At 40.3% G+C, this 12242-nt stretch overlaps 1 protein-coding gene across 3 annotated transcripts; it reads right to left on the bottom strand.

Moving 5' to 3' along the window:
* Positions 1-3926: 3926 nt before the first annotated feature.
* Positions 3927-8758, bottom strand: FOXL3 (forkhead box L3). Of its 3 annotated transcripts, XM_073362101.1 has the most exons (4): positions 8297-8758; positions 8049-8177; positions 6945-7113; positions 3927-6572 (listed from the first exon to the last, which is right to left on the bottom strand). In XM_073362101.1, the coding sequence occupies exons 2-4, from the start codon at positions 8153-8155 to the stop codon at positions 6090-6092; spliced, it is 759 nt and encodes a 252-aa protein (XP_073218202.1). In that variant the 5' UTR covers positions 8156-8177; positions 8297-8758; the 3' UTR covers positions 3927-6089. The 3 variants fall into 3 exon arrangements, with proteins under 3 accessions (XP_073218202.1, XP_073218203.1, XP_073218201.1); XM_073362102.1 differs by lacking the exon at positions 8297-8758 and having other exon boundaries at positions 6945-7011; positions 8049-8287; XM_073362100.1 differs by lacking the exon at positions 8297-8758 and having other exon boundaries at positions 8049-8287.
* Positions 8759-12242: the final 3484 nt, after the last annotated feature.

Raw genomic sequence — 12242 nt, forward strand, 5'->3', positions numbered from 1 at the left:
ACTCCATTTGCTAAAGCAGGGCCAGGATTTCATGAATAAAGTCATTCCCAGATGACAGTGCAGAATGATGTTATTGCATAAGTAGCCCTGAATTACATCCCATGGTTTGACAGTGGCTCCTATGTTCCTCAGTCTAGGGAAGACAGAGACAGAGTAGATAGAAAACATAGCTCAATGCACCAGCCAGGCAAGCTATTTAGTGTACTCAAGGCTTCCCACCCATTGCTTATCAAGGGAGTTGTTCTTTCTTGCACTTAAGAAAACACCATTGTGGGATTGAGAGGACAGGAACAATGGTGCCCTATTTTAATGTGATATTTACACAATATAACACCCCGAGGCAAAGGGATAAATATATGAAGCAATGTTATTAAAATAAATAGCAGAGATGTGAAACCTAAGAAGGGATCTACAGCCACTGCAAATACGCTAGGGGCTAATTTCTGATGGGCACTGGAAACCTTCATGTTTAAGGCTGCGTCTACATTACAAGCTGGCGGTGTGATTTCCCCGGCTCATGTACATGTACTCATGCTAGTTCAACGAGCTACGAGCTAGCAGGCATATAAATTGCAGTGTAGCTACGGTAGCTATAGGTAGCAGCAGCAGAGGAATAGATGGACCACGCAAGCACATAGCCACTGGTTTCAGGCCGCTGTGTCTCTCCTGCTTCTACATGTACTGCCACAGTTACCCTGCTATTTATACTCCGCTAACTCAGTGAGAGCTAGCCCAGGTATGTGTACATGAGCAGGGGAAATCACACCCCTAGTTTGTAGTGTAGACATCGCATAAGTGGGAGGTTAATTTAATTCTAGTGTTTTCCCTGGTCTACACAGTGCCCCTGTTCTAGCAACTATATAAATTCCAAACCCAGGGACCCACGTACCGCTTGGTGGGAGAAGCAGTGAGTTTGATTCACAGGCCAAGCCCTTGTTCAAATAAAATATCTGAGTGGGTTAGGTGGAGGAGATGAGAGACTGCTGGGAACTTGAAATCAGAGCAGTTGGCTTGCTGTGGTCATGAAAGGAGTGATACAGATATATAGTGAAGCTTAGTTGCTGCTTAATTACTAATATCCATCCTTGCTCCAAGCAGGAAGAGGAACTCTGTGCATAGCATAAACCTAGACCAAGAAAGAACGTAGGTTTTACCTCTTTTCTTTACCAACATAAAATCACTCAGTCCTACCAGTCCAAAATTTTTCTGAACACTTAAAGTAATGTCCACCCTATGGGGACCAGAGGTCATTCACAGCCCCACTCGGTGCATTTTCCTGCTCTCCAGTGAAAATGTGCGCACAAAATGGCTCCGAACAATTGGAATGTTGGTCGGGCCTGTTACATCCCCTGTCCCCTATTATGGCTGACAATATTCTGTGAGTGCTTCTTTTCAGTTTCACGGCTATGGTGAGAAACATGGCATGTTTTGATTCCTAATTTAGAATGTTTATCTTGAAAGATTCCAGGGTCTTCATTTGAAAGATAAACTCATTCCTTGTTTTCCCTTTGCAGCATGCATTCCACAATAGTAACACAATGTGCCGTACTTTGTATCAGGGCTTAGAAGACCGTCACAACTATAAAATGTAGGACCTTTTGGAACACGAACTTCTGGATGGAAACAAGCCAGCTGGCCCATATAGGCAGGTCCATCCTCCAAGGGTGCTAGAAGAATTTTTATAGTGGGGGTTCTGAGAGCCATTGAATCAAACTGTAAACCCTGTATATAATAGAAACCACTTCAAGCCAGGGGGTGCAGTAGCACCCTCAGCACCTCTAGTTCCAGCACCTTTTCTAATTAATAGCTGAACATCTCCTCTCATAACATGCCCCCTATGCCAGGAGCGAGGAAGTGAGATATAGGTGCAGGACCTGCATTTGGCAGGGAGTTTCCCATCCAACAATGGAATTCTCCACAGGTAGATTATGGTACAGAGAATGAGACAGGCTGCCATTCAGCTGCTGGGGATCGTACGGACCAGGGGTTCCCAAACTTCATTGCACCGCGCCCCACTTCTGGCAACCAAAATTACCACACGACCCCAGGACGGGGGACTGAAGCCTGAGCCTGCTCGAGTCCCGCCACCCCTGGGGGTGGGGCAAAGCCTGAGCCCCACTGCTCTGGGCAGGGGGCCCAAGAGCTTCAGCCCTAGGCCCCAACAAGTCTAAGCCAGTCCTCGCAACACCATTAAAATGGGATCGTGACCCACAGTTTGAGAACTGCTGCTACAGACACTCGTTTGATCACATGTCGCTAAAGTTCCCAGCCAGATAGCCAGTGTGAAGACTGACTTGAGGTGTGTTTAACAGATGTGATACACTAAGTCCACCCAACAAAACACAATACAATAGGATGAAGGGAAGGTGAGAATCGAGACTCAGCATGCACCAAACCCCAGCTGCTCCTTGTATACTGCCTTTATTTGATTTTTGGAACTCCCTTTCTATGGAATGAGTTAGTGGGGCCCAACTAGAGTTATTTGTCTCCTAATTCGAAGCTGTTTAGGGCATCATCTTCAGACTTGTATGAATATTCTGACTCGGTATACATACATATAAACGAGGGGTGCTCTTTTAGAGCCAGAAGGGGATACCCTTACTCACATTGAGCAGTCCCTCATTCCCCAAGGAGTCCCATCAAAATTCATCCCTTTATGAATAGCGCTCATTACTATGGGCTACATACTGCCCTCGTTTACATGTTGTGCCCCCGCACTCCACCCCCAATGGCTTCAATGTAGAATATGAACCTGTGTACCTAATTCTGCTCTTGGTTACTCTGAGCTAAAACTGGAGTATATTCATTGACTTGTTGGGGCTTGCCATCTTTTTGCCTTCTTCTGTTGCATGAGGCATCGGTCACTTGCAGCTTTAAACTCTTGTAAATAGTGAATTCTCTGTGACTTGAAGTCTTTAAATCATGATCTGAGAACTCAACCAGAGGTTATGGGTCTATTGCAGGAATGGGTGGGTGAGGTCCTGTGGCCTGCAATATGCAGGTGGTCAGACTAGATGATCATGACGGTCCCTTCTGGCCTTAAAGTCTAGGAGTCTATGTACATCATTGACAGGATGGTGTGGGAGAACCGAAGCAATAGCACTGGACTGTGTGTGCAGAAAATAACGGGGCATTTTTTTTCCCTGTGAAAAGGTAATTTACGTAAATGTATCCACAACTAGCATATGGCAATAGCTCACAACTTTGTTAATGGAAACCTGGTGATCCGTATCACTTGTGTAGGAGACATTTGCTCGGGGGTTAATACAATATTAATGTTAATATCAATGATCGATCAGAGAATTTGCAAGAAAGGCATAAAGTATTTAATTATAATTACATCGAGAATGGCTTTGTAATGGCTACGACATTTGAATAAGGTCACATCTAGCCCTCACCCCTGTTATGTTGTTCTATATTAAATGCCATTCACTTTAAGTGCTCGAAACCTTTCTGAAGTACTCAGAATATAATACTCTGGTTAAATTGAAATATGTCCATTCATTTTTAGAAATGTGATTGATATCTTTTGCAAAACAAATGTTAACACACATTTGTACACAAATTTCTTTGATTGTATGTTAGGGAAATAGAATAGTCTTTCTTAGCAGGCATTTTACTGGGTGCAAAGGAAAGGGCTATTTGCGAATATAAATTCAGCGTACTGTGAATGGCTTTAGCTCTCTGATGTAAATCTTTACATTTATATTTCCCTCCTCTGCATTTTCTAACACATTTATCCAAATGTTACTCCATACGTCCAGTCCTGCCTCCATTGAAAGCAATGGCAAATATCCCATTGTATTTAGTAAGAGCCAGGATTGGGCTCAGTATCAACCTTTGCTGCAATTTAGTTAACTTCTGTTCAAAATGTCACCAACAAAGAATACATAGTAAGAAGCATATTTGTACATTTAGCAGCAGAAAAATATATTTCAAATGTACTGTATAGATTTACTGTAACTATAAACTAAACAGCATTGTCGCCCTGTTTAAAACTAGTAAGAAAAACAGTTTTGCATATAAAGCGGTAATACATAAATGTATGTATAAACATAGAGGGGCAAACATACACATACACACAGACACAACTGAGTGCATATATAGATAGAGATACTAAGTACTGACATGCCCTGGCACACCTATATAACATGTTAAGGAGCAAATTCTGTTCTCTCTTACAGTGATGTGAATCCATGTCCATTGGCTTTATTCTGTTTTTTACATCAGTGTAAAGAAGAGATGACCCGGTCTTCAGATGACTACACAGAATATTCATTGATTCAATGAGACTGACAAGCTCCCATCTGAAGGCAGAGTTTGGCCAAAAAGAAGGATTCTTTGAAACTTTGGAAGGCATGCTGTGATGCAACTTCTACATGGTTCGCCACTTTCTTGTTTAAAAAAGTATTTAGCTAAGTTATAAAAATGCCTAAGGATTTCAAGTTTTATATTGTTGAAAACAAATAAGAATTTATTTCCAATTTGTAACAAATACTGCTGCTGGTAAGCTGTAGGTAGATGGCAATATTTTTAACACCAAGAAGACATACATCATGCATTTTTACAACATATAAGTGCAGTGATATTGCTCCCTTTCTCAATAACAATATATAAGAATATATGGTATAAATGTACAGTATATATTAGCAACAATGTAAAATAACTTAGTGAAATGTCAAAGCTTCTGGATAAAAATTCAAGTCATGCCTGAGCATACCTTTTGCACAATTTTGCTTATCATCTTATCATCTCAGCTACCTTTGTTTACCTTGAATTTATGTTACAAAGACAGAATTTTGTTCTTTATATAATTGCCTATTACACCAACTAGTATCCTGCGCTTTTTGTTTGTTTGTTTATTTGCAAGGTTAAGTCAAGCCATGCCACAAATAAGCGTTCTGTGGAATCCATCGTTAGGGAATGGAAAACAATTGTGCAAAATGAGCTTGAAAAAAAATTATTATTGTACATAATTGTAATTTTTTATTAAAAATATCCATCTATAGTGTATAGGGTAATCAAGCTACAATAATTTTAAATGGAGCTCATGATCCTAATGTCAATGTCTCTACATTATAAATCTCACCAGTTTTGCTGAAATTGTATCAAGTACCACTTTGGTGATTGCTTGCAGGAAGAATCAATAAAAATCCACTTAATAAAAGTGTACAGCTTGTCTCAAAGCAGGTAGGGGGACCTTACTTTTTCCCACATTTTGTCAGTGGATACAGTTTCTTGCAGGGCTGATCCTTCATTTATGCTTACTAAGTAAAATATATGCAAGGGGTTTCTTACATCTGAGGAAAAATTGTTTTAACCATAGATATTGTGAGTCTGTCAGTGTCTGTAATATCAGCCATCAGAGTTTACCAGAGTTCAGCAGCCCTGCAATAACTTTCATGGAATTAATTGGAATACTATTTCACTTCCACTGGCTATGCACTTATACCCTGATTTGCAACAAAAATTCCATAATCGTGCAATGAATAAGCATATTTGTCAAATAGCATGGTGGCTGACCTATGCTATATACTACCCAAATAGTCCAAGCCATAATACTAAATGTAGCTAAATAGGATGGGCTAAATTGTTTTCTTGACCCAATTTAAGAAAAAACCCACTAGATTCTCAGTTGATATAAATCAATGGAACCACACTGGATTTACAACAGCAGAAGATCTGGCCTATTTAGTGGAGTTAATCCTAATTTACACCAGTGTAAGTGAAGTCACATCTCCCTGGTCTTTTACAAAGTACAATGTGACAGAAGCAAACTGAAAGTAGATTGATTTAAGGAAGAAAGGAACATCCATACAAAGCAAGCTGGTGTCAGTGATATTTTAGAAAATAAAACTGCAGTTTCATAAGATATCAAGGTCATCAACTGTGCTGTTAGTTAGATATTAGATTCTAACCTCAGAAAACTAAGTTCTTGTGGTATAAATAGCATCTCAGCTGGCTGATCAAGTTACTCTTCACTCTTTCTGAGTACTACTGTGGAAAAAGATGGCCAACTGATGATACTCAGTGATACCAGGCTGTTGTATAGACTGTATCACAGAATTTGTTACCAGGTATGAATAATATCACATTGTCCAGAATGGGAGATTAATTTTTTGAGACTCCAGTAATTGGTATTTATTATCTTGCATATGATACTGAGATCTCAGAACAGGCAAAGGGTCTGGGGCTGAAAGAATGTAATCAATGCTAAATTTAATTTCAGAGTCAGATTTTCCTAGGGAGACGTTGTTTAGGCTCTGTCTGTTGGAGGTGTTGTTTGGAAAGAACCCAGGAGGCTCCAAGAGTTTGGGTCCAGATTCGGCTGGCTCGCATTTACTTTCATGACAGGAGATGCTGTATAAACCAGAATCCATGGAAGACGATTCAGGGGAGGAAGGATCTTTTCCTCCACTTGGTCTCTGCTCTTTGTGTTCCCTTTTCATGTTCCTTCTTCTCCGTCTCCGCCTGTAATTCCCATTTTCAAAAAGATCCAGCATTGATTCACATCCAGATGCAAAGCTCCAATAGTTTCCTTTCCCCTTCTCATTCCCTTCTGTTCTGGGAACCTGTATTCATTTAAAGGCAGTTCAGTGTTTGTATGTGTTACAAATGCTGCTGCTTAACATCTGTGTTCATTTACATTCAAGAAATGGTGTAAACATACATGACAAGCCATTTAAGCTTCTTCTCCTTCATTATACTACTGGTAGGCACAATCCAGCCTCTTCAATTTGCTTTATATTAACATAAATCAGAAAGGAACACGCACATTACCTTTTCAAATGACAGCTTGTGGGCTGCAGAGAGATTTACAATTATTTGGAGCTGAATTGTTTGGCTTCCCCTCTTTCCAACATTTCTTTGGGAGACTATTCCCCACATACAGATATTTTCAGTTGCGCACAGCATGTATGCAAATATACAGTTAATGATCTTACCTTTACAAAACAACTGTTAAGTGATAAGTTATGTCGGATGGAGTTCTGCCAGGCTCTTTGATTTGATCTGTAGTAAGGAAATTTCTTCATTATAAAATCATAGATGCCAGACAAGGTCACTTTGTTTGAAGGACTTTGCTGAATGGCCATTGCAATTAAGGCAATGTAGCTGAAAAAGGAAAACTCAGAGTTATGCCATTGCCTTGTATGTATATATTTTATAAGTAGGATCTACCTCTGTCTCCCACACTCACTCACACATAGATGTGTATATGATTCTTATAAAATTATAAAATTCCTCCTTGTCCTACATTTTGGTTGTGTCACTTCTTGACCTGAGATGGCTCTTACAGACATCAACCAGTCTGCTCAGAATCCTTTTGCTTTAGTCTAAGAGCAAGATCCCTATTTAAGACTCATTGATTCATACAGCATGATACACAGGCATTACTTACAGACAATTGAAACCCAGTCAGGCTGTTTGTCCTTTCACTCAGCAGGCAGTGCTTAGATTTAAAAAAACACCAAAATCTCAAACTGCTCAAGGAAAGTTTCCCTAAGCTATTACGCTCCAGTGAAATGTACCAGACTGTGGGACTCCATCACTCCACTGCCTCCTATAACTTCAGGGCTGGAGAGCTCATCACCTTGGCTAGTTAGAGGGACACCGGATGTTATCTTTCCCCAGACCTATTCATGAACCCACACAGTGCATCTTTCTTCCGTTGTGGGGACATCCACATTTATTTCCTTAATAAGCATCTGACAAATTGGATTAATTTCCCTCAGTATCCCTAAAAAGTGCAGAAGGGGACAGCTCAAATCTGATGATACAAAGGAGTCCAGGACATTAAAGGCAGAAGTTTCACTTTCCCCTAAGTGAAGGAGTGGGAATGGGAAGGGGAAGGGGGAGTCAGGGATGGAAGAAAAAAGACTTATTTCAAGGGGAAAAAGAACTTCCTCCCCCAGTTCTCTGTGCCTCGAGGAAACTACTTGGAAGGATACCTGTACTGGTTTTTAGAGAAAGCCAAGGGGGAATTCCCATTATCGGACAGTGCAGACAATCTCTCTGGAGAAAGGAAGACTTTGAAAACTTAACCTTACCTGTATGCTGGTCTGGTGAATTTTTTCTCTTCATCAGAACTACAGGTTGGATAGTCATCCCCATCATAATTAAAACAGTTATAGGGGTACTGTGTGTTATCAAACATCTTCCTGCTCTTGGTTCAGCTCCTGTGGAGTGAGAGAGATGGAGTGATGTTTCTCTTTCTCTGTGCCTGGGTTCCCTCCTCCCTTTTTCCCTCCCCTCTGTCTCATTCTCTCTCTCACCACGCGCACACACGCACACATACTTCCTCAGTGTTGGGGTGGAGATTGGTTTTGTAATTCTTCAGTCCCAGACAGCCAGTCTGTTAAGATATTCCTTTTGTCAGTGGTGTTGTTGCATCCAATCTGCTTACAGGAAAGACAGCTAATAACTGATTAAATTGGTGAGTTCTCCCATGAACCTTTGAACTTGGGTGTGTACGGCCAGTAGCTCTGCTCCGGCTCTCTGGGTGGTCTGTGCTGGAGAGGGGCCAGGCGTTTTGCCATCTTTACATACACAATGTGACAAAAGCAAACAACATGAAGTTAATACATCATGCTCCAAGGTTTGTTCTTGTAAATTAAACTTTGAGAACAAAGTTTCTCCACCCTCCCCTGTTTCTTCCTGCTCCCTTCTCCGCTCAGCAGGGTGGCTTTGTATTTATTTATTTTAAGAACTCGACATACAATAAACAGACATTCCAGCCAATAATACATGCTGGCCCTGATCTGTAATCTATAATACACTATAATAGACATAAATTATATTTCCAAGGCTAAAGGAAACTGTGTCCATTCAAAGAGAGCAGAATAGAGGAATCCGAGGGACTACTGTCAAGCAGGAAAGTAAAAGGAAAATAGCTGTAGGCAGAAGAGCTGCCTGTGTGGGCTTTGATCTGGAGGATGAATTAGACGAACAGCCCTGTGCGTTGGCATCCAATAGAGAAACAGTGTAATAGTATTTCAGTGCTTTGGCATGTTTTCCAACAAGTGACGTAAACCAAAGACATGACACAACATTTCAGGGGGACTAAAAAGGTGCATGCCACATGATAATTCCATTATTTGAAGAGGGCTATTTCCCCAGGATCAAGCTATCAAGAAGGAGATGCACATTGGAAGGGAGAAAGCAAATTGGTGTGCTGACAGTGGAAATATAAAAGCAGAACTGCTAGCATTACTTTATTTTCTACTGCATCTTTCATACAAACTACATCCCCAAAGCCCTTACTGAGTGAAAGAATAGGATTAGGGTGAAATCCACTCAAGTGACAAGGAGAGCCATAAAGTGAAGTTTAAGCGGTGTGTAGGATTTTGCCCAAGCCCTGGGCATTGGAATGAACTTCACCCTCACAGAATTAAACAATAAGGAGATACTCACTTCTCTTAAGAGTATCAAGATTTACAGACCAGAGAGGTAAATACTGAAAGAGGTAAAATCATGATCTTTCTCAGGTCTATATAACAATATGTAATAGCAGAGGCAAGGTGAAAATATGAAGCAGAAGCAACGGAGTACAGAGATGTTTTCAGAGGAGATCTGAGAATAAGCCAGAGCAGTTATGTAGAATCAGGAACACACCTACCCCAGATTACAATAACAATCAGCAAATGCATGAGATGCGGATTCCAAAAAGTCCCTTAATGCAAAGGCCCAGATCCTACTGCCATAGGATTCAGTGGGACTTTTGCTGTGGAGTTAAACTGGAGCAAAATCAGGCACAAATAGGGTAGCAGATGTATGGCTTGATTCTCATTTACATCGACTTCCAGAAGGGTGAAAAGGGGCATTAGTGTCACAGAGAATCAGGGCCATTAATGTCAGTGGGGTTTCTCATACAAGGGAGGCAAGAAGGATTTAAGGCACCAGTAAATCCCCAGTTCAACTTTTAGTAGCAATTCTTCTCTTCTAATGTAAGTTACCTCAGTGAAATTCCATTCAAACAGATGATTTTTGCCAATGTAAAAGGAACAGAGTCCAGCCATTGGGTTCCAATTTTGTATTTTCTGTTAGTAAGTGTTTAAAATTGAATAAGGTTTTAATTATAAAAATGGCCTGGATTAAAAAAAGAGTTAAAACAGAATCTATTTTAATCAAAAGGCTACTTCTCATATAGTTACTTAAAGTATTTAATAGGTAATGTTTGCTGGAAAGGAATTACGGAAAAGTAATAAAACTTGATTAGTCTGATAACATTAGGAGCCCTTTTTATTTACTACACTTTACCACTGCGCCAGTGGGGCTGATGGTCTCTCTGTATGTATGGCTAGGGGCGATTGCTGGGAGACTCTTTGAAGGCAATAGGTAACTTAGATAATAAAAGGGATTTTATCTAATATAGAAGTGCAAAGCATCAGGTTGTGTCTTTATGTTTGTTTTCTGTGTTACTTGTATGTTTGCTTTCTCTTACTATTTCATCTTTGAATATGTGGTTTTTCTATTAAATAACGTTTTCGTTTATTTTTACCCAAGCAGGTCTCTGGTGTGCAAACTGTGTAGAGTGTGTGTGCCAAAGAGAACTGCTAACTGGGGGGCTGGTTTCATGCCTTTGGGAGCGATGAGCCAAAGGGGAAAAATCTGAGTGTCTAGTAGTTAACAACTTAGGGAGGACAGATTTGGGGAGACTCGGGACTGGAAGGGCTGATGATATCACTCTGCAGGAAGTAACCAGGCTGGTGGAAGCCAGGGTGAGACTGTGCTCATGGGCAAGATACTGGTGTCAGGGATCTGATCCAAAGTTGCACAGCATAGAGGCCTCCAAGGTTACAGGGCAGGTGGTGACACAACCGCTTACCAGTCTGGATGATCCCCAAAATGTCACAGTGCCTGAATATGGACTTGGCAGCCTAACTCTAGGAAACCATTTTTGAAAATCGAGGTGAAGGATGACCCAGAATAATAAATGGCTCGGCTTTGGAAAGGGGCCTTTCCCCTCTAGGATGCTAATTTGAATTCAGTCCAGTCAGTAGTGACTGAAAGTCATTACCATTAATTGGTTGTTTGGGATGCCTTACGTTCAAAGAAGGCGTGGTTTCAGTCCATTTTGCAGGGGCCCATAATAAGGACCAGCATAGTTGGCATCTTTGATAATCTCAGGAGCAAGGACAAAGAGAAGAAAGAAGGAACGACCTTCTCACTTCCAGATGTGGTTAGAATTAAGGCATGTTGGCCAGGCCTGTGGAGAAATTTATATTGTTGCTGTCTTTTCTGTATCTGTTCCGTGGACAAGTATTATTCTTATTTATTATTTACTGAGAGCCAACAGTGGGCTATGACCTCAGTCTCTGGGGTGGCAAATTGCACCCAGTTTAAATTCACTCAACATAGAAGAACAAAGCAATTCATATTTGACTCCTAGAAGAGCAAAAAGAAGCATAAATTAAATCCAGTAAACTTCCTTTTGAAATCCAAATATGTCAAAATAGTTGAATATTTTTCAACAGTATTTTAAGGCCCTACATGCTAAATTCCACTCCTGGGTTAACATTTATGGCTCAATTAAAATCCGTGAAAATAATGTTTACGAAGAAATGTTGACAGACCCCTAAACATGCCATAGCAGAGTTAGCAGGTGCCATGATTATTGTAGCAAAACATGTTAACAATAGTTTTGTCTTAGCAGCTGTACAGTCATTATAGTTTTACTAGAGTAACTATAACTCATTCAAGGCGTTATCATGAAAACATATTTTAATAGGCTATATTTTTCATAAGTTGTATATTTCCAGAATGCAATGCTGTAAACCATTTGATTTGAGATAGTAAATGCGTGATAAAAATGTCATGTCAGGTTTGCTTATTTTTTTAAACTGACATTAAAAATTATTTGAAATTTGTTATAGTTATTGACACAGATTGAGGAAATTATGTCTGAAATGGAGACCCTTCATAAATTCAAAGAATGTTGCTTTTGATGATTGTTGCAACATATCAGAATAAAAACAAGTATCACTGTTTGAAGATTACAAAGGCAGTTCTCAGTCTATTCATTGGGAGAGATTGGGACTTTAGACACAGTCCTGAGAAAGGGGAGATGTGTAAATTGTACCACCCCAGAGTACCACCAGGAGGCATTGGGAATCAGAACCACAATTCTTATCCTGCTTCCTCCTTGCTCCTGGAGGTGGGACAGGTAGAAATTTATGGTGTAATCCAAAGCCTGTTGAAGCCAGTGGAAAGATTTCCAATGACTACAATACTTGGAGTCAGGT

Source organism: Lepidochelys kempii, chromosome 10 (assembly GCF_965140265.1).
Source record: "Lepidochelys kempii isolate rLepKem1 chromosome 10, rLepKem1.hap2, whole genome shotgun sequence".
NCBI lineage: Eukaryota > Metazoa > Chordata > Testudines > Cheloniidae > Lepidochelys > Lepidochelys kempii.

Excerpts from the sequence above, each read along its gene's own strand:
- FOXL3 (XM_073362101.1), bottom strand. The coding sequence starts at position 8,155 with ATGTTTGATAACACACAGTACCCCTATAACTGTTTTAATTATGATGGG. Across the intron at positions 7,114-8,048 it reads TTCACCAGACCAGCATACAG|CTACATTGCCTTAATTGCAA; the intron begins GTAAGGTTAAGT and ends TTCCTTTTTCAG. Across the intron at positions 6,573-6,944 it reads TTAACAGTTGTTTTGTAAAG|GTTCCCAGAACAGAAGGGAA; the intron begins GTAAGATCATTA and ends AAATGAATACAG.